At 44.2% G+C, this 21,054-nt stretch overlaps 2 protein-coding genes across 5 annotated transcripts; both read right to left on the minus strand.

The window, feature by feature from the left end:
• Window positions 1-216: 216 nt before the first annotated feature.
• On the minus strand, window positions 217-18,283 carry LOC139814688 (uncharacterized). 4 transcript variants are annotated; one of them, XM_071781150.1, is made up of 7 exons: window positions 17,422-18,283; window positions 16,036-16,572; window positions 9,891-15,493; window positions 8,873-9,734; window positions 8,413-8,784; window positions 6,541-8,268; window positions 217-6,344 (listed from the first exon to the last, which is right to left on the minus strand). In XM_071781150.1, the coding sequence occupies exons 2-7, from the start codon at window positions 16,436-16,438 to the stop codon at window positions 6,097-6,099; spliced, it is 9,216 nt and encodes a 3,071-aa protein (XP_071637251.1). In that variant the 5' UTR covers window positions 16,439-16,572; window positions 17,422-18,283; the 3' UTR covers window positions 217-6,096. The 4 variants fall into 4 exon arrangements, with proteins under 4 accessions (XP_071637251.1, XP_071637252.1, XP_071637249.1 ...); XM_071781151.1 differs by having other exon boundaries at window positions 6,544-8,268; window positions 8,413-8,787; XM_071781148.1 differs by having other exon boundaries at window positions 8,413-8,787.
• An 892-nt stretch (window positions 18,284-19,175) lies between these two features.
• On the minus strand, window positions 19,176-20,776 carry LOC139814697 (transcription elongation factor 1 homolog). Its single transcript, XM_071781170.1, has 2 exons — window positions 20,522-20,776; window positions 19,176-19,914 (listed from the first exon to the last, which is right to left on the minus strand). The coding sequence occupies exons 1-2, from the start codon at window positions 20,635-20,637 to the stop codon at window positions 19,782-19,784; spliced, it is 249 nt and encodes an 82-aa protein (XP_071637271.1). The 5' UTR covers window positions 20,638-20,776; the 3' UTR covers window positions 19,176-19,781.
• Between the last annotated feature and the right edge of the window lie 278 nt (window positions 20,777-21,054).

Below are 21,054 nucleotides of genomic sequence, written 5' to 3' on the forward strand. Positions count from 1 at the left end.
CGTAATCATCTGTGGTTGATCATTCATGCATGAGGTTGTAAATATATTAAAATAAATAATTATGTGACATTATTGCATCGTAAATATGCTTATTTATGAAACATCTATACAATAATCATAAATTTAATACTGCATAAGCTAATTATCTCAGATATTTATATCGGTGGACAATTTCTCTTTAAATGTGGGAAGTAAATGGTTTTTTAAACGGGAAAGTGAACTTTATGGCAATCGGCGTTGCTTTTATTAATTACATATTTTATTCACTATCTGTGCATTTTGTTTGATTTAATTATTTATCTCTTTTCGTCTCGCTGATGAATATGATACAAAGTAATTGTTAAAAACGCCACCTACTGTACATTTTATGATTAATATCAACAATAACGTAACAAGCCTTTTCTGCACCTGATCTCAACCTCTGGTTCATTATCTTTTCGAAAGAAGCAATTAGATAAAAGAAATTTATTTAGCTAATTACTGTGTTCTGTAGTGCCCTACAGAGCATATAATATATATGTATAATTCTTTTGTTTAAACAAAGAGCTACACGTTTTCAAATAAGAATGAAATTAGAAATAATAATTACATGCTATTTCGCTCTATTTTATGTGCATTTTAATATTAAAAAATAAAACTTACTCTTGGACTTACTTTATGAAAAATATCTAATATACATTTATTTGCATTTACTACAATAGTAAATCTTGCTGTCGACCAGTTAAACATAATATTGCAATGAAAATCATTGTAACTCTCTGTAAGTATCACATATAAATCATTTCTAAATTCAACTACTTATTTAAAGAAGATTATATCCCACAAGAGAGTAGTGCTTCTCAAAACGGAACAAAAGAAAAATGTATGTACGATTTTTGTTTCATACAGCGGCGTTACGAATCTCAAGTCATCCGCAGGAAACAGGCCCGTTTAATATCCGAATACTTTTATTTCATTAATTAATTATCTCATCTTGTCTCATATACGCTATAACGTGGTTTATAGAAAAAATTACAATGGGAACGCGAAGCTCCGTTAAAAGAGCAAAACGAAGAAAAGGAAACGGCGACACGAGAGCGTTGCTAATCCTCCGCTGGCAAATTTATTACAACTTTTTAATAAACCCAGCCTGCGTGTAACATGCATTTAGTCATCCTGAAACGTACACAGACGAAGAGCGTGATGCGTCGCGAGAAAAAAATCTTGTCACGTCGACGCAGAATTTCGTCGACTGAAAGACGGGATCTCTCGCGCTGATCAGACGAATTTACTCGCTTGATAATCCCACAATGTCGACTCCGCACAAATAATTCCTTACGATACTAACAATAAGCATTTTACACGTGCATCGCGGCGCATATGCTTTCGCCGCACGCTGAAAGCGGCCGTCTGAGACGCTCCTTCCAGATTTTCGCGTCACCGCACAATTAAATCGTAGATTTGTCGAATTGCCGTGAAACCTTCTTGCATTTTCCTTTAGATATCCCGAAGCGTGGCGCGCCACGAAAACCCGAGTCTTCGATACTTCGAAACTTTAATTTCCGAAGTCCTATACGGTTTCTGACAATAAAACTTCTTGTAAAAACGATAGTGAGATTCGTTTATTGTCTGCTGGACGATTTTGTGTCTGTAAGCTTCTCAAGAGATTTTCCCGACAAAAATAGCCTGTTCTTGAAATCAGATCGGCCGCTTTTTGCGTTAAACACGCGGCGAAAACGCGGGCCTGCGCGAGCTTATTCCCATTTTGAAATATGAAGTTGAATGTTGTAAAAAAGAAAAACAAATATACATAAGATCTCATTCCTCTCTCGCTCTCTCTCTCTCGCTCTGCGCAACAATGTAGTATGAGCAAAACAATATTCTCATCAGTGTAAACAATTTATTTTACACAAGGATAATACTCTGACATCGAAAAAAAGCGATAATAATGGCTAATGTATAATAATAAATAAAGTATGAAATGTAAATAATGGGTATGTACAAGAGTATGTAATGGCAAAAAAAAAGCTATAACAGAGATGAAATAATTGCTTTCCTTCTGCAGATATATGAGCCGCTTGTTCTGCGAGTGGCGCAAGTTCGATTCTCGAAAGTGAAATGCCCGTATATCGCTTTCCTCGCGTTTATTTTACTATATATAATTATGTATAACTGTATATAATTATATATAATAATAAAATTATATATAATAAATCATATAACGAATTATATAATGAATTATACAAATTATACGTAACGATAAGCTAAAGATCGATTAAGATCGTCACCGCGTTATATCGTTAAACGTTTGCGAGAGTAAACCGAGCCGCCGATTTCGCGAACCGATCTCGCACCCCCATTCAACCCTTTAAACAACATCGAATGCGATTTTCGTTTACGCGAACGGGACTCGCGAAGGGCCGTCGCCTTCACACCGCGGCCGCGTGACTTCCGGTCTGACGGCGACGTCGAGGATGATCTTTATGTTACACGAAAACAGAACTCGACAAAGCCGCATCCGGACGCCCGCCGGGGAGAGGGAGGATGGGTCGTGGCGGTGACGGCGACGATCCCGCGAATCCCGGATATTTGGAACCTCGCGACCGCTTTCAGAACAACGGAATACGGGGCTCGCGGCTCTCTCGCGTTTCTTTCTTTTCTTTTTTTTTATTTTTATTAACGCGACGGTCTCCCTGTCGCCTGTTCGCGTGGGATTGCACAGCTTACTTTACACGTCGCGCTTAAAATGTAACACCTGTACACTTAAAACCTACGAAACGTGCGGCCGCGACACGTCCAAGTAAACGAGGGAGAGTATGGGGGGGGAAGAGGGGGATGTAGGGGAACGTCGCGTCTCATCGCGCGGCAAACAGACAACACCGAGACCCGCCACGGGAGACATAGTATTACTAATCATATATCCAGCATGAACGCTTATCTCGCTAGAATAATTCGTCCTATAATCAGAGGTATTCAACCTGGAGTGCCCCCCTGCAGGGCGGCGCCAAGACTTTCGCGTTCTAGGAGGATCCGCGGGCGCGATTTGCTAAAGAGAGAACTTTGGTAAGTACGAAGATGCGTGTATAAAAAAATAAAGAAAGGACAAATACTTCTGTATCATATCCATAAGGTTCCGAGAGAATTTATACGGGGAGTTGTCTCCCTCGTCCTTACAAAACCGTGCAAGAGGAACTGGTGAAAGCCGCAGTACTAAACGAGAATGTAAAACGTCATAGAAAACAAAAAAAGTTCTATAAACGATCCCTCGAGGGCGTGTCTTCGGAAGAATGTACAAAATTCTGTAGCAGGGGAAAAGGGAAAAAATTTCAAATATATATATCTTTCAAATATATATCTTTAAAGGGGACGAAAGACTCGAAGGGGGATGCTTTCGGGATATTGAAACACCGGGGTCGAAAGGGGGTTGAATACCACTGGTCTATAATAATGTATACAGGGAGCACCATGATAGACCCGTGCGCGCCTCTGCGTCCCACTTGGAAAAACGGATTAGCCATCTCGTGCACCCGATTGACTTACGCTAACGTAAATGCAACAATTTCGACCGAGCGTCGCGGGAGGGGACCGCCGGGGGGGCCCGCCCGCGAAATTCCCGCCGAAACCAAGGTCGGCGACTTCGATTCCGGGCAAGGAGCGTGCAGCGCGAATTCGACACGAGATTAATAATAAAATATCACAGTTCCGAGTCTGAAGAGTCGCTCCTGAAAATCATGGCTCTCCCCTTAACGCTTAATTACGTTACGCGTCCGAGAGACGGGCGAGTTTCTCGCGCCCTTTTTCCTCTCCCTCTTTCTTATAAGTCGCAAGACATTTCTAGTTAACAACAATCCTACGCTCTACTGTAAGATTATCTATTTCGGAAACCGTAACGTTTAATAGTATAATACGTAGTCCATATACAACTCGCTAGGGATGCTGTAGACTGTAATTTACTGGCTGCTAAATGTTCCATGAATACTGTATGTACGTATGTGTGTACGCGTTTAAAATGTATGTATGTATGTGAAAAATGCTTTGAGAGAGACATGTAGACGCGGCGTGACGAGTGCACTGAAATATGTACTAACTGGAAGGCGCGCTAGGTCTGCCTGTGCGATATGAGAGAGAGAGAGAGCATGCCAAGATGTCTCAAGCAGCACTCTGTCCTTGTCTGGTCTTCTTAATCAGCCAATACTCCATCCTTACTCCCCATATAATCCTCCCCACTCTTGACTACACTGTGGGCTAGACAAGGAGAAGAGAGAAACTTGGGACTTCTCTCTCATATCGTTCGCCTACCGTGAATTTCTATAGCAGCGCGCGTTTCAATTATATATTTCAGTATATATTTCAGTAGACGGGTGCCGCGGAGAGCAACAACTGATTTCAGTGCCCATTGAGAAAAAGAGTACAGACAATATGATATGCACTGTAAAAAAAAAAAAGAGTAAATTTAAAATTACGGAAGAGTGATGCATAATGCAAACCAAACTTAACTCTGCATGATCCATTGCTCTCACCCTGAAATTGTCCTTTCGAGTAAAATTATCTAAATAATTAATATTTAAATAATATAATTATCATCTAAACCGGGACCTCGAACACCTATCACTTAATTGATATCGCTTTCTAAAATCCCTGATCTTAGATTGTCATCTAGAATTATCATTCCACTCGAAGTATCGCAAGACGAAATTTCGTATTGAAATTAAAACTGTTAGACCTATTGCTGGAATAAAAAGCACGGTTCAAGAAAAACGGAGCTTTATATTATAATATTAGATCTTTAGAGAAACAATTTCAGGGTAGAAGCATCGAATCAACAAGAATCGCGTAACAATTACATGTACTGCTATGATGTATAAAGTTATATGATGAAATAGAAGAAAGCATCTCACTGAACAGTAGATTCATGCGCGGAAGAGTTTCATCTGCATTTTATAGTATAGTTTCAATGTCTAGACAGCTTGCATATTCATTACTCTTGCCGTACTATTATGAAGGGGGATCAGTCGATCAAATATAAAAACGCGAAAAATTTGTCATGGAAGTTTTTTATACATCATTTCTCTTTCAAAATGAAGAGAATTTTAGATAACGATATGCATCGTGGTAAAAAAAGAAAATTTAACAACTAAACGAGAATAAAATCTTACGTATAAATTCTAAGTTATTACCCGTAGAACATCGTTATTGATTAATATCATAATCGAGTCTTGAAAAAGATATAAACTTAAAATCTCATGTGCAAGTCTGCTTTTAGCCATGCTGTTACTTCCAATTCTTGGGTTTCATGAATTGGGAACGCGTCATGGACGATTGTTAATCATTCTTTATACGAGAATTTTGTTCCGTTGTAGTGACCATCCCCCTCTTCGTTACAATTACAAAAATGATATACAAGATATACAAAAATGAGCTAAGTGATTGAATGTAACGCGTGAAGCTAAACGATAGTATACAGCGCTCCTCCTTTCCCTTCGATCATTCGGATGGTACATACAATTTACTCCTCCTTCAATCTTCCCAGAGTCATACGCGTCAATAAATCATCAGTTCCGACGTCAAGAAGTTATTGGTAGAAGGTTAATCTGACAAAGAGCACAGCGCGCAAGTACAAAAAGTAGAAAAAGTCACGAGGAACGCAATTATGTATGAAACGTATTGCAATCTAAATTGCATAATCTAAGCACTCGTAAAAAATCTCGCTTGACGCCGCTTTTATGAAACTGGAAGATTAAACAAAGGAGTAATTTATACCGCTTGACGAGTACATTTTCTTGTAATTAACTAGTGAACAAAAACGCATCGCAAGAACGGCGTTGACAAAGTCAAGAGAGTTAAAATATTCTGAACATTTCAACAGATTGCACGGTTCAATGTTGACGGCGATCGCACTCGTCCTTCACGATTTACATGTCGGTATTGCGAAGTATTCGCATACCTGCCATCAAATATCCTCTTAATATCTCAATATTTCTGACTAAATATTTACATCGATGCGTTTTACAGCTTCAGTCTATTAAGCTTCGTAACCGCGGCTTTTTGAGTCTTTGCGACGGTTTTCTTGCTTTTCGTGGTCACTAACCCAGAATTATCCTTAGCCGCGATGCTTCCCTACTGAGCGGGTGGTTGAGGCTCGCTGGACATATTCGGATTCGGATACGGCAGGAACGAATAATTGGGATAGGGCGGCGGAGGATGCGGGAACGGCGAGTAGTAATTAGGGGGATGCGAAGAAGGAGGTGCATATCCTCTGTGCATGTAAGGATCCGTCGGAGGTGGCGGACCATGGAACGCCGAGTACATGCGGGCATAATCTGTGTTGTAGCTGGGTCCACCGTATGCTGGATAACCGGGTGCTCCTGCAGATTAATTTCACCGTTAATGTTCTCGTCAATGAACATAACTGAATAAAACTTTCAAAAAAACGTTAACACATTTTCTAAACATAGAAAACTTAAGAGAACTAAAAAGATATTAGCAAAATTAAGCTTGAAATATAAGCAGATGACAAAACCTTACTTCTCGTTTTACTTTACAATGAGACTTAAGACTCACCACCTGGAGGATAAGCTGCGGAAGAGCCAGGCGCCGGTGGATAATGCTGCGAATACGGGTCGTACGGGGCCGGCGGGTACGGTCCTGGATACCGCGTGCTAGTGGGATGACTAAATGCGGTAGGTATATGCGTTTCGTCCCTACTTGCTGAGGCCACTGTAGTAGTCACCGTCGTCGTGCTGTCCGTACCCTTAGTCTCCGTCGCAGAGTTGCTCGTTAACGTTTTGGCAGTAATGCTCGGTATTTGAGAAGAGTAAGGGGTAGGCACGTTCATCACGTTCCTCTCGTCCATAGGCTTGCCTAGGTCCGGCTGAGGCTTCGTCGTGTCTACTGGCAGTCTACTGCTGGGATTTGCCGTATGAGGTGGAACGCCGGGGAAGTAAGTCCCATAGGGATTAGACAGCGAGCGAGATCGTGGATCGCTGTAGTCGTAGTATCTCGGATATTGAGCGTAGGGATATCCCTGGGGTACGCTCGGCGTCGGATCACCCTGGATCATGTTGTCTCGCATACTCGGAGTCGGCTCGGTGCTCTTTGGAGAAGTAATATTGGTGCTAGTGCACACGGAAGCGGTCGATGTCGCGTTGGTGATCGAATCGGCGATACTTTTAGGTGCTTCCGAGCCTCTTGCAGATCCGGACGGTACCGATACACCCGATGATACCGGTATGCTCGACGATATCGGCATACTCGACGGTATAGGCATACTCGATGGTATCGGCATGCTCGACGATATGCTTGATGTTACTGGCATACTTGATGGCATACTCGACGGCATACTCGACGATACTGGTATGTTCGATGGTATGTTCAGCGGCATGTTTGATGGTACTGACATGCTTGGTGGTATGTTCGGAGGCATACTTGACGGTATCGATAAGCTTGGTGGTATTGACATGGTTGATGGTATCGGCATAACTGATGGTACTGGTTGTGGCGTCAACAGAGAAGGCATCGGACTAGGAGCAATCGCGTGCGTCTGCGTTGCGACCTGTGGTGTTACCTGCGGTGTCATTTGTGACGCCGCTTGAGACGCTTCCTCAATAATGATATCATCATTGGAAATTTCTCGTTTCTCTGTTTGACTGTGGAAGGACCGACCGTAGTTTGTTAGTGTGTCCGGCTTAGGAGGCTCCTTCTCCGACGGCGAACACTGTTTGTCAGCTGTTGGCGGCATCTCTGGTTCAGAGTGGTCATGTTGTGTTTGAACGCCTTGCGCAAGGGAGACTGTCTCAGGCGTGTAAACCTGAGTGCCTTCCTCGGAGGATTTCGGCAGAGATGTATCCGTATCCGAATTAGTGGTGCGGGTGTGATTAGAGGGACTATACTCGGTGTTCGAGCTCACTTCTGCCACCACATCTTCCAATCTGACTTCCTCGACGCGTTGCTCGGTTCTCAATTGGCCATCCGACGAGTTGGAGTTGTCACCAAGTGTGGAATGATCCATTGGCTCTTGCTTGACTTTGGGTAGTCTCGACAGAGAAACTTGATTGGTCAAGTTTACTTGGCTCAAATAAGGTTTAGCTGTCGCTGTAGCGACTGGTTTGGGTCTCTTGGAAATTTCCTTATCACCAAATGGTTTGTAACCCGGGCTCGGTGATGGTTTATTGAGAGGCCGGCCGCCAGTCTGGTTACTTGAGGATGACTTTGGTATTATAGAAATAGCCGAGTTATTCCGTAAGGGGAAACCAACTTCGGGCTTAGAATTTCTCTGTATCATCGAGGATCCTGCGATAAAAATATTAAATTTTTAATAATAAAATATTTTCAAATAATGTATTACTAATATATTACTAATTACTAATTACTCTTGAATTATTGAAAAGAACTCAAAAGTAATTATTAGTAATATATTAGGTGAATTAAATTCACCTTTCTTCGGTTCCTCTTCTCGCTTTTGTTGATTCAACTTAAGCGCAGTACGAATTGCTATAATTTTGCCGGATTCAAGCTGCATGTAAATGCCTTTTGGACTCTTCAGCACCATTACACGTTGACCGGCTTTCAGAACGATACTACCTTTATCCGGAGAATTCGTCGGTATAACTACATCTAGAGGTAGCGTCATTTCTTGCGCACTCATTCCTTGTCTCTGCCATACTTCCGCCGGAATCCACCTACTGCCAGTAACGCCTCGCGGATTTAATCCATCAGCACCTCGTTGCTGCATAGGTCTGACAGACGCAACAGGTTTCGGCGTAGTACCACCATCGCCACCGCGAATTGCTCTGATTTGTAATCCACCTGCTGGAATAAATAATCAATGTGCATATACACAGCATGATTATCTTTAGACTTATAATAAGGTCTCTATCTTGAATATAAACTATACCTCGCGTGGCTGTATTTCCAGGAACATAATTATAGCTGGGCCTAGAACAATTAGCTGCCATCTTCTCAAGTTCGTAGCCGCGACGAGCCAATTTTTTTTCCGCTTGAGTGAGCTTCTTCTCCTTTCGATCAACGAGCAGACTCTCGTGATGAAACGGTTCTTTGGTAAGCAACGAGGAATAGCGTTCTAACACACACTGTACAACTTCGTCCGTGTAGCTGTCTTTGATCTGCGAGAAATCCTGCACTTCCTTGTCCTCTTCCCAATCCCATGATAACGTCGTCGCCTCCTTTAGCGAAAGATGTGCATCGGGATTGCACTGATCGACCACGCGGTCCGCCATGCCCTGTTTACTGATCTGTCGATCGTAGATTTTCCTTTCCAGACAGTTATCGGTGACCAATCGATATACAAAACACGGTTTTTGTTGACCGTATCTGTAGACTCTGCATACAGCTTGCGTATCGTGACAAGGATTCCAGGAAGCATCAAATACAATCGCGCGATTCGCACCGACAAGATTGATACCCAACGAACCGGCTCGCGTAGAAACGAGGAAGAGATGAATCTTCGGATTGTTATTGAATTCGTTGATCAGTTTCTCTCGCTCTAACGCGCTCGTGCTTCCATCAAGTCTGTAATAATTCACATTCTTAATCCACGCGTCGGTCTGGCCATCCGGATGCTTTAAGCTATTTCGCGCTAAGAAGTCTTCTATGAGATTCAATGTGAACAGCGACTGCGAGAATGCGAGTACGCGATCTCCCAGTTTAATAGCTTCATCGAGAATGAAAAAGAAGAGCGTCATTTTTCCGGACGCGTCTATCAATCCGGGTTTATATCCTTTCATCAACTCTGTTGCCTGTAACAGAATTAAGTATTACAAAATTATTTAATTAATTAATAAAAATATTACAAAAATTAAAATTTATATTTTATTGTTTTATAAAATAATCAAATTTTTTCCATTCTTTCGTATTAAAATAGCGAATAGATATGTAGTAATATATTAACATACCCAATCATATGGAATTCCAGGATCTTCCTTCACGCTAGGAGAGCTCTTGCTATCTTTTTCCTCATCTTTCGTGAGAGTCTCGTCGTCGGATTTGTCCTCTTTATCCTTCTCTGCTTGATCTTCCTTTTCTCTCTCATCCTCCTTCGATAGTTCGTTCTGATTCAATCGAGGACTGTGCACCGGATTAACTCCCGGTACCGATCTGGGTGCGGGAGTTGCCGAACTCTGGCGATTCGGTTCCACGGTGTAGCTTGGTACGCCGGTGAGATTATTCTGATGCAATGGTTGACTCTGTACACCGATGCTGGACGTCATATCTTTGCTGCTCTTGTCACATGGCGCACTGGGAGGGTGAGCACCGATGGGCTGCTGCGAAGTTTTGGAGTCGTCGGGCCGCTGATTCATGTCCGCGCCATGACCGGACGCGTAATCGTACGACTGATTTGGATAATTTTGCGGCGGGAAATAATTGTTCGGATAACGATTCATGCCGGGATTCATCTGATCTCTGTAGTACGAATCGTTGCATTGCTGATCCGGTCGGAACGTCTGCGGATAATTGCGCTGCATATAATAAGGCTCTTCCTTTATCTGCCCGACCGCTGATGGGTTCTGATGCGAGCCGTCCGACGGATAATTCGGCATAACGGGGTTCTGCGTCTGCGGTTGATTGGCGCTGTAATTGTTATTAGGATTACCGGTGGTGCCTGCGCCCGAACGATCGTTTGAAAATTCGTTTGCGGCGGGAGCATAACTCTGCGTTTGCTGCGACACCGCGGTGTCCGGCCTAGGATAGAGCTGATCATTCTGACCCAGAGATTGATTAGGTTGTTGCTGATTCGGTGGATATGCCATAGGTTGATTCTGGGCTACCTGTGTTTGCTGCGCGGCTCCGTATCGATGTGCGGGATTCTGCGGCATCGCGGCTGTACCTGGATGATTTGACGAATAACCAGGATGAGCCTGGTTCGACGACGGTGCCGCCGGACCTGGCTGATTCTGTTGAGAATATGGTCCCGCTTGATTGGAAGCTGCGGATTGGGGAACTATATGGTGACTATAACCGTGGACCGCGTTCTGCGGATTCGACGTCTGACCTGCTTGATCCGGAGGATACCTATGCGTCTGATTCTGTGCGTTAACGTTCTGCGCGGGTTGATTAGTCGGGTAATTGGGCTGGTTTTGCGCTACACCCATTTGACTCTGCGGCGCCGGAGTATAGCCGCGCATCGGACCCTGTGCGATGGGCCCCTGATTCGATTGGTTCGGCTGTATGTAACCGTGAGATGGAGTTTGTGGCATCGGAGCCGACTGCTGATTAAACGCATGTGGAGTTTGCGGAGGAGTCGGATTCACCTGCGTATGATAGCCATGTGTTTGGCCCTGAAGAGGCGCACCCTGTGGTTGCTGTTGCTGGCTCGCATATTGATGAGATTGATTCTGCAAACCTAGATTCTGATTCTGCTGATTCGACGAGAAGTCACGATTTTGACCAGGAGGCGTGTTCTGGTTTTGTTGCGGCGCCATGTAGCCAGTAGTCTGTGTTTGAGCCGTGGGTGGCTGACCTTGCTGAGATGCCGGATATCCCATCGTTGAGTTTTGCAGCGGTTGCCCGTCGTTACGCGGATACATTGGATTTGCCTGAGCCGGCGCTGGCGTGTAATTTTGATTTTGATTCGCGGTGTATGAATAATCCTGCATCGGCATATTCGCAGACTGATTCGGCATCTGAGACTGGAAGGAAGGTTGATTAGGGACCTGGGGATAATTGTTAGGCCCTTGGTTTATATTCGGTGTGTAATTGCGTTGCTGATCTTGATAGGGATAGTTCTGTCGTGGAAACATCCCGGGTGCCTCATAATTGTTTCCTTGATTCTGATCCGATCTGAAGTCGGATCCAGCCGCCGCACCGCCGTACCTCTGAGGATGATTCGCGGACTGCTCGTTCGATTGCATATAGTTCTGCGACTGATTGGCGTATCCCTGCGACGTATTGTAATTTGTCGACGTCTGAGTATATGACTGGAACTGTTGATTGCCATACCTTTGTTGTCCTTGATTATTATAGAACTCTCCGTGATTATATTCTCCGTGATTGTTATTATCATTCCTATAGTACGTGTTTTGATCGTTCGGACGATAGTTTTGATAACCATGAGGAGGATAAGATCCCTGCGGCATCCCTGTGGAATTGGAATATCCCGAATTGGAAACTGGCATCGTATTATAATTAGTGAAATTATTTTGTTTTGGAGGGTTGTTCGTATTTTCAGTCTCCGGGTTATCGTTCGTGGATGACGATGAAGAAGCGTTCGGTTGTACACTAGCCGCGGGTTTGTTCTTTATCGTCGTGCCCTTCTTCGAAGTTTTCTTAGATTCTCCTTTCGGCTGGCGCGCTTTGGATTTCTTGCCACCCGCCGTAGATTTTTCTCCTATTGTTTCCTCCAGATCCAAGTCGTCTTCTTCGTTCGCTTGACGCTTACGGAGGAAATGATACAGGATGTCCGGATGATTCCAGATCTTACAGCACACAGCAAAAGCTTTCAACGGATTCGGCACCGCGCGCGTTTTCACCACCTGATTCATAAATGTATCGTATAATTTGCGTTGATGAGGCGTCATCCTAACGAGGAGGATGTATTCCTCTTTGCGCGGCAATGACATTTGTAACACCGAATGAGATCTTCTCTGCACGAAACCCTCCAGCAACGAATGCAACACATGCGCGCGATATCGCATCAATCGTATATCCTGCGGCGTGGAGTCGATACACTGGCCGTTCTGTATCGGTCTCTCGAACATATTGCAAAATTCGCTCTTGGTACCGAGATAATTGGGCCTCACGAAGTCCACCATGCACCAGTACTCCAGTAGATTGTTCTGCAATGGATAACCGGTCAATACGATTCTACGTTTCGTGCGCATCTGTTTCAACGCCATGCTGATGCTCGCGTGTGAGTTCTTGATTCGATGTCCTTCGTCGCAGATTACCAGATCCGGTCCGGGATTCACCAAAGCCGTATGCATTTCGTCCAGCAGACCTTTATTCTTATCCTCCTCTTCTACATCTACCGTGTCTTTGTAGGGTTGCCCGCGTTTCCGCTTTGCTTTATTGGGCTTCTTCAAAGACAACTGTCTGAACAATTCGTATCCTATTAGCAAAACACCGCCGGTCGATTGCCACTCTTGGATCACTTTCGCTCTCGCGGTCATGGTTTTATGCGAATCATTCAGAATGTGCAAACCGAAATGCCTCGGGCGTACTTCCATGCCGATTGGCGTGTCTACATCGTACGGCGTTTTCACCTTCTCTATCATTTCCTTTTTCTCGTCCACTAATTCCTCCTTCGTTGTCGATGTACCCTCTTCTTTTTTGATCGTCTCCTCCGGTTCTTTCTTCACATTCACCTCTGGGTTTGGAAGCGGCATTCCTCCCGGTAACATGTTTTCCTTCTTCGGTTCTCGTTCTAGTTCTTGTTGATTCGTCTGACTGCCGTAGTTCGCGAAAGTGCCGGGAATGCTGTTGTAATTGGAATACATTGGACCGAGATGGTGATTACCCATGCCTGGATACATCGTCGCGACGTTTCGATTCTCCGTATCGGGATACATGGGAACACCCTGTGGCCGATTCTCCATGCCAGGATACATAACACCGGTGGCCTGATTCTCCATACCGAATTTTGGTCCCGTGATGTTCTGCCCGGGCGGCATACCATGGCAGTTTACTGGATCTGGCTTCATCGAGTCAGAGAAGTTGGAAAGCGGGTTCGGATTCGCATTGTACATCGAATTCTGCGGCATCTCTCCCTGATGATAATTCGGTGGCATATGCGGTACATGAGGCTCGACCATATTCTTATTCATCATAGTAGGATCCTGCATGTAATTCGGCATCATGTTGCGCTGTTCGTAACCGTGATAGGGATTCGCGTAGGAATTCTCTGGCATAACGTTCACCGGTTGTTGCGACGCACCGACAGCTGTTGTTGCGTCCTGACTAAAGCGGTGCGCGGACTCTGTACTGATAGGCCGCGACATATTAGACATGTCGCTCTGATTGCCACAACTTTCCTCCTTCACTTCATGCTTTATATCCGTTCCCGGCTCCATTTTAACGTTCGTCGCCTTGGACTGTTTCTCGGCGGTAGTGGCGGGATCTTCATACGGCAACCACATGTTGAACTCCGCCAGCCAGTTTTGAAGCGTGTTTATGGGCATGATGCAGAGGACAGTCCTGGCAGTGGTGCATCGAAAAAAAATGTCGCAGAAGCTGGCAACTTGGAGGGTCTTGCCTAAGCCCATACTATGGGCGAGGATACAACCGAAGCCACTGCTGGTCTTGTACCTCTCGATCGTCTCGATAATGTTGTCGAAAAGGAAGCGTATGCCGCCGATCTGATGTGGCTTGATGATACGGGCAACCTGTGGAGCTAGGTACACATCTGGCTCGGTTTCGGGATGACCCACGTTGATCAATACCCGGCCGTGTTCGTCTGGAATGTTATAACGATCGTTGGTGTGCATCCCCGAATTGGATGGATCGTCATCGTTGTCAGTTTCCTCCTCACCGCTGGGATCGCTCAAAACTATGCAGTCATCGTCGGAACTCTCGCTCGAGCTAGATATTGTTACCACGTCCTTGCCTTTAGGCGGTCTCTGGTATTTGGCGGCGCCAGGTATCTTTCGCGTTGCGTGCATCTGCTTCTCGCGCAACACTTCTTCGGCTTCCATGTCGGACAATTCAGAATCGGAATAGTAGTCCGCACGGTCCATCGGTTCCTTTTTAGGCACCACCGGCGATATACTCACGGACGGTGTCATCATGCGGATCCTCTGCTGCAACATATTTGGCCCACCGGAACGATTTGGGACACGCGAGATAGATGTCTGCGCTCCCTGATAGCCGCCTCTGCCTTTCTGCCAACGCAACCCACTGTCGATGGATCTCCTCTGCATCTGTCCCGCTTGCATCCCGCTGGTCACCTGAGTGGTCTGAGCACCAGTGCCGGTGCCAGAGTTCACCTTCAGCAGCACGGTGTTTGGCAAACGAACCTGAGTGGACGATGGCGACGTCGTCGATGGAAATGACGACGACGGGGAAGACGACTGTGAGATCATAGTAGTGCCAGCCTGATTCTGCTTGCCCTGCAAGAGACTGATAACGCGCGTCTGCGCCTTACTATTCTGTCGGTTAATCGCTATCTGACGCTGCACCTCGCGAATAATCCTCTGCTGCTCCTGCACTCGTCTGAGACGTTCCATTTCCTGCCTCTGAGCGGACAACGTGGCTTCGTCCAGTTGCGTTTCGTCCATCACCTCCCGGATATTTCTTCGCATATTGGCCAGCTTTTTCTCCGACTTCAATTCGCACTCCGACGTGCTACCTTCGGTACTACCGTCATCTTTCTTCGCTTTTTTCTTCGCGCTGTCGGAATGATCGGAATCGGCGTGTCTCTTGTTACTGTCACCTTCCTCTCCCGTGGACTGTCCATCCGTCTTCTCGTTCTCATTATCCATACTTTCCTCATCTTCTGAATCCTTCGATATCGGTTTTCCTAGAAGATCGGCTTCTGATACTTCTTGACCTTCTATAGGCGCTCCTTTTGATACAAGAGAGAAAAAGCATTAAAATATAATAATGTGGTAAAAATTATTTTAATACTAACAACTTAAATAATTTACAACATAAATATTCACAACATAAATAACTGTTTATAATGCGACATTGTTACATAGCTTAATATTGAAAAAAATATGCAATATTCAATATTTAATTCTTCTATTTCATAATTTATCCTGAAAATTAATGTGCATATATTCTTAAAATAATGTATTTTCAAATTTACGATATATTATTAACTCAACTAATTCAATTATATAATCAAATTAAATTATAAATATAAAATTAGACTAAGTTAAAATAGGATTCTATTCTATTGATCTAAAATAATCCAAAATACTAATTATTAATCATTCTAATAATTTAATTTCATTTAATTATTAAATATAGAGCCACAAAATTAACTTATCGTACAGAAAAATATTTAATAGACAATTTTATCAATGTATATATAGCATCTTAACTTCTTTAAACAAAATAAACGCTGAGATTGCACGCTATTTATAGTATATTCTGACAAACCTTCCAGAGGTAAAGTATCCAGAATATTAACTTGTTCCTCATCATCCTCCTCTGGAGACGGATGGTGTTGCTGCCTCTCCGACTCCACTCGCACACCGATCTGCGAGTCGATCGTCTCGTCCAGATCCATGTCGTCCCCCGAGCCTTCCGATCGTATCTCTTCTATTTCCTCGGATTGCATAGCGTCGAGCTTCTTTTCTTGCTCCCCGTCCGTCGTTTCGCCACTCGACTCGTCCGAGCTCTCGTCATTGGTCGCCTGTGGCTCAGCGTTCATGTTTGCGCTCGTCGCGGTTTCACTGGTCATCACATTCGCATCACCGGGCTTGGGGCCACCGCGTGGAGTCACGCGCTCAATTGTGACATCCCCGATGCGTGTGAGAAAGCTGTCTAGACTATTAGACATGATGCGCACCGTCCATGAAGTCACAACGTGTATCTTACTGATATGGAATGTCTCACACGTTTAAACGCAGCACTAATCATCTATTAGCTTAACACCTACATCGTTTAATTGTCATTCAAAACGCCTTTCCCTTCCTGTAACGACACACATATACATTCTCGCTATGTTATTTTATTTTATGTACGCATTCGGAAACTGTTACGTGTTGACAAAGAGATAAGACACGTTTGAAATAGTTAAGTCTCGGTCATGCGTTGTCTTCGCAGGCAAACAGTAGAAATTTAATATGCTAATGCAATCGATAGTCAGAGACAAACTACTGCAAAGTGATAACAAACTTATAACAAACTTGATAAAATAAATTTTAATAAACGAGAACCTGGCGTGTTCAATAGTTCTCTATTTCGTTATTTCTTCATAGAGAAAACATACATGTTAACATTTCAGACTCTCAATTCTTTTATCATATAAAACAAAATATATTTAAAAAAATATATTTAAAATGAATGCCTTTAACAAAGTACCAAGAAGCTGACGTTCGATATAGTTGTCTTTTTTCAATTATTTCTTTATAGATGAAATATATACGTTTCAGACTTTCAAGACTATTTCAGATTCTCAACTCTTTTGTTACATAAAATGAAATATATAATGATATGCGGCATGCCAAATCTGCTTACTTTAGCGTTGTTTGAAAAACGCTTCGCTCAGCAAGGGATACCAGAAATCGTCCAAGCCAAGCTTCCGAATCTCTCGGAGCATTCCAACACGTGGTGACGCTCTTTTCGGAAACTTCAAAGATGCTTTCTAGTGTCCCTTCCTGTCTAAACTGTCTAGAGATATCGGCATCCATTAAATCTATTGTACGCCATAAGAGAGAACACAAAGATCCGCCAAACTCTCGTAGATCCCCAGATTTGTTTAGAGAAACGCGCGACTTTCTAAATTTTCTATCCGACAAAAATAAATCTCTCACAGCTCACCACCGAAGGACCGATCCTCGACGTTATCCGCCGAACGGTGGATTCAGCTCCGGGCACGGGAGGACATCGCACACGTGAGTCGACACCCCCGAGCACGTGTCTAAGAACGATCCACGTCCACGGTGACAACGGTGGCAGTCGAACGTGGAGCACCGGGGGGCGGGAAAAGGGAAGCTTGCGAAGATCGGAGAATAAAAGGCGGTAGGCCACAGAGCGTTTGTTTACACTGTTTACACCGCGGGTCTAACTGCACTTCCGCGGCGTCCAGTCCAACTATCCACCGTCTCTCGTCGTAGACGCGTGAGATGCGTCCTGACGTTCTCTCTTCTCCTTTCCTCTCTTAATTTCTCTCTCTCTCTCCCCCTCCTCTACCCTTCTTTCCCTCGTTCTCACGAATACTCACGATCAGCCGCCTGATCGGCGATCACGCGCGCGCCACGGACGCCATGGCCGGTCGTCGCATTCTCGCGTTCCTCGTACCTAGCCAAGAGCGGTTTGGCCGTCGCCGTCTCACGTCCGACGAGCTCGGCCGCGCGGCCGGGTCGCTTCCATGCCAGCGGCGCGGCGGAGCCGAGGAGGAGCCCGCGCGCGTCCGCCGTCCGCGCCGAACCGAGCCGAGAGTTCGTGCCGCGCCGCGCCGCTCCGCTCCGCTCCGCACTTCACGTCACTTCACCGCCGCCGCCGCCGCGCACCCGCTATTCCCCGCGCACCCGCCGCACTTTAGGTTAACGTCGAATAACCCGGTGCGGCCGCGCGCACGCACTCCCGAGCGCACGCACTCCCGTCGGCCGTTACCTCGCACCTTCACGCGAGCACCCCGCGCGAAGCGTCGGTGGTCGTCGCGGCACCCCGCGGCATTCCTTTTTTTTTTCCTCTCACGCGCTCCTGCCCGACGGCGTACTCCGCTCGGCGAACGCCATCTTGGCTGCACCACCGTCGTTGCACCGCCGTCCGCCGCCACACCACACCACCGCCGCCGCCGCCGTCGCTGCCGCCGCCGCCAGGCCGCCACCGGCCCACCGCCGCCGTGAGCCGTCGGTCGCTGCTCGCTGCTGATCGCTGACGAACGAGCGAGCCGCGGCGAACGTTGAACGTTCGCGTCGTTCGCGAGAATGTCGGAGACCGCACCGGACCGGGCGACTGACTGCGCGGCTCCGAGCTCCGAGCTCTTCAACTGACAGGCGCACGATGAAACTCCTCGAAAACGATATAAATGATGCGCGATTAGAATAGGAATTCAATTTAGCGTTGGTTCGTGAGAACGGTTTGTCTCGAATACAGTTTGACTTTGTACTTTGACACAGGCACGTTTCTCAAGGGCTAATGGAAACTCTGTCGTTGGAAGATGATCTTGCGTGACTCATGTTCTCTCAGGAGCGATTACGATCATTTACTATGGGATGACAAAAGAGCTGATAGAGCGGAACTTTCTCGTTCCGCTTGGATCTTTCTATTCATTGAGGGTCGAGTAGGATTTCCAAATGGGATTTTAATTGAAACTTTCTTACCTGTACGCTGTATGATCGATGCGACAAGATCTTTAGGAATTTTTACTTGTTTATGTATTTTTATCGGGAATCAGGAAACATATAATTCGTTCTTCTCGTGTTACACATACGACACGCACCTTATACTTAATATTTGTATGTTAAAAATTCAATAATTGCTAATTACAATTGTACATGATTTGAGCCTTTTTTTTCCTAAATAATTGCAGAATTGTGGAAAGATTTGAATAAGACATCCTGGGAAAGTTCTGTTTGTAACAATTTAATAGAATATAATATATAGGCTTATACATCTTCATGCTATCGGTTTTATGATGAGAAATAAAATTTATGTACAGACAATGCGATATGAATATATATTACATATTACAGACTTAAAATATAATTGATACTAAAGTAATCAAATGATATACATTTATGGTCAGAAACCGTTTAATATTTTATAACACAATATATATATATATATATATATTATCAAGATTTAGACTTCTTGAATATTAGTGATAAATTTGACTGTTTAATTATAACAAATTTTATGTTGCTTCCTCAAGGTCAATAAATGTCTTATTACGTATTAATCAATACGTACAATATATCAATATTATATGTTTAATGCCCAATTTTTACGATCAGGCAGCCACATTTAGCAGTTCATTAAAGAATATGTTCTCTAAGGACCTTCATTCATGAGCTTATATTTATAAAACTTGGAAAATGATGCAAGTAAGAATGTAAATAAAGTCGACAAGATCTGTCGTAGATAATATATAAAAACCAAGAGAGACACGACAGGTCTCGCGATGTGTCACGCGACCGCAACACGGGCAATGAGACAGAAAGCGTTACGAATACTCAATTAGCGGTCTCACAGGCATCGATCCAATCATTATATACATCCAAAGGTTCCGACAACAGGTTTATCGTTGTCTGAAAGTCTTCCAAGCATACTCTGCAAGTTATCCTGGCGGTACTCCTCCCTTTGTCCCTGGTATTGCAAAGAAAGAATAGTTCAGTTTATCACCCTGTCAAATTAGCTGAGTTATCGCAAGTCTCTTGGACTTTTAAACAATTTGTCTATAACTTGATTGAGAAAACTTGTGCAGCTGATAAAGCTTAATGTGAATGAAGAAACTAAGAGTTGAGTGTTGCTTTGTTCAAGTTTACTAAAATTTGATTTTAGAGCAACGCAAAGCTCCATGTAAGAACCGGTCGTGTGTGTCAGTGAATTTCAGATTCGCCCCAGCTTATTGCAGATTGATTAAAGAGTAGAGAATTTTGAGTGAAAGGGTATGAGGCTATTTTAACTCGTTTTAGGAACAATAAACTAATATAATACAATGTACAACTAAGGCTGTGTTCCAATATTCACTGTCAGTACTGAAAATCCATAGTGTACGTAACGTAAACTATAGATTTTCAGTGCTAACGTGAATATCGGAACGCAGCTTAAGACATTGATTTAGGCGTATTATCTTAATCGAGTACAGGATTGAAGGAACCAAATTAATACAAAAGAAAATGGATACTTTTGCTATACGGCGAGACCCAATGTCTTTGTTGTTCGAGCAATCGCGTATTCTCGGTGCACTTACATCTTAACCTCGCACGACTTCTCGTGATTGCAGAACGGACAATTGAATTGTGTGTCCAACGGTTGAATGGCCTTCTTTTTGCTAGGCGGTTTCCGTTTGCTTTTACGTCGGCCCATCTCGCTCGCAATCAGTCAAGACTCCAAGTCTTTGAGCCAATTGAAGTATCCAAAAGTCGGCCTGACGATATCAGCGTCCACAATGGTCTACAGTGTCCACACATCCGCGCGCTTGTTTGCGCTTGTTGTGTTAGGTTAGGTTAATCTGAAACCGCGAATCTGCTGATCTACTGCGCATGCGCGTAGATCCCTATATATACACGCAGTTTGTTCGTAGAACATTTTCAGATAACCTAACCTGTCACTGGCTGTCAGATTTTGCAGAGTCTGTAAAATTTTGTTAGCTACAAAAATTTTGCTAGCAAAATATAGAAATGTAAAGAATCTGCTGATAAAATGCGATGGCAGTGACTGCAGAAATCACTGGTTAAACTGGCATATACTTCACATTTCTAATATGTTCTTTTAATATATAAT

This window comes from Temnothorax longispinosus, chromosome 6 (assembly GCF_030848805.1).
Source record: "Temnothorax longispinosus isolate EJ_2023e chromosome 6, Tlon_JGU_v1, whole genome shotgun sequence".
Classification (NCBI taxonomy): Eukaryota; Metazoa; Arthropoda; class Insecta; order Hymenoptera; family Formicidae; genus Temnothorax; species Temnothorax longispinosus.

Bases quoted from the DNA above. Each gene is read 5' to 3' on its own strand.
- LOC139814688 (XM_071781148.1), bottom strand. From the start codon at position 16,438: ATGTCTAATAGTCTAGACAGCTTTCTCACACGCATCGGGGATGTCACA. The intron at 15,494-16,035 runs GTTTGTCAGAAT...TTGTATCAAAAG, and splicing joins GGATACTTTACCTCTGGAAG to GAGCGCCTATAGAAGGTCAA. The intron at 9,735-9,890 runs GTATGTTAATAT...ATTCTGTTACAG, and splicing joins CTGGAATTCCATATGATTGG to GCAACAGAGTTGATGAAAGG.
- LOC139814697 (XM_071781170.1), bottom strand. From the start codon at position 20,637: ATGGGCCGACGTAAAAGCAAACGGAAACCGCCTAGCAAAAAGAAGGCC. The intron at 19,915-20,521 runs GTAAGTGCACCG...TTGCAATACCAG, and splicing joins AAGTCGTGCGAGGTTAAGAT to GGACAAAGGGAGGAGTACCG.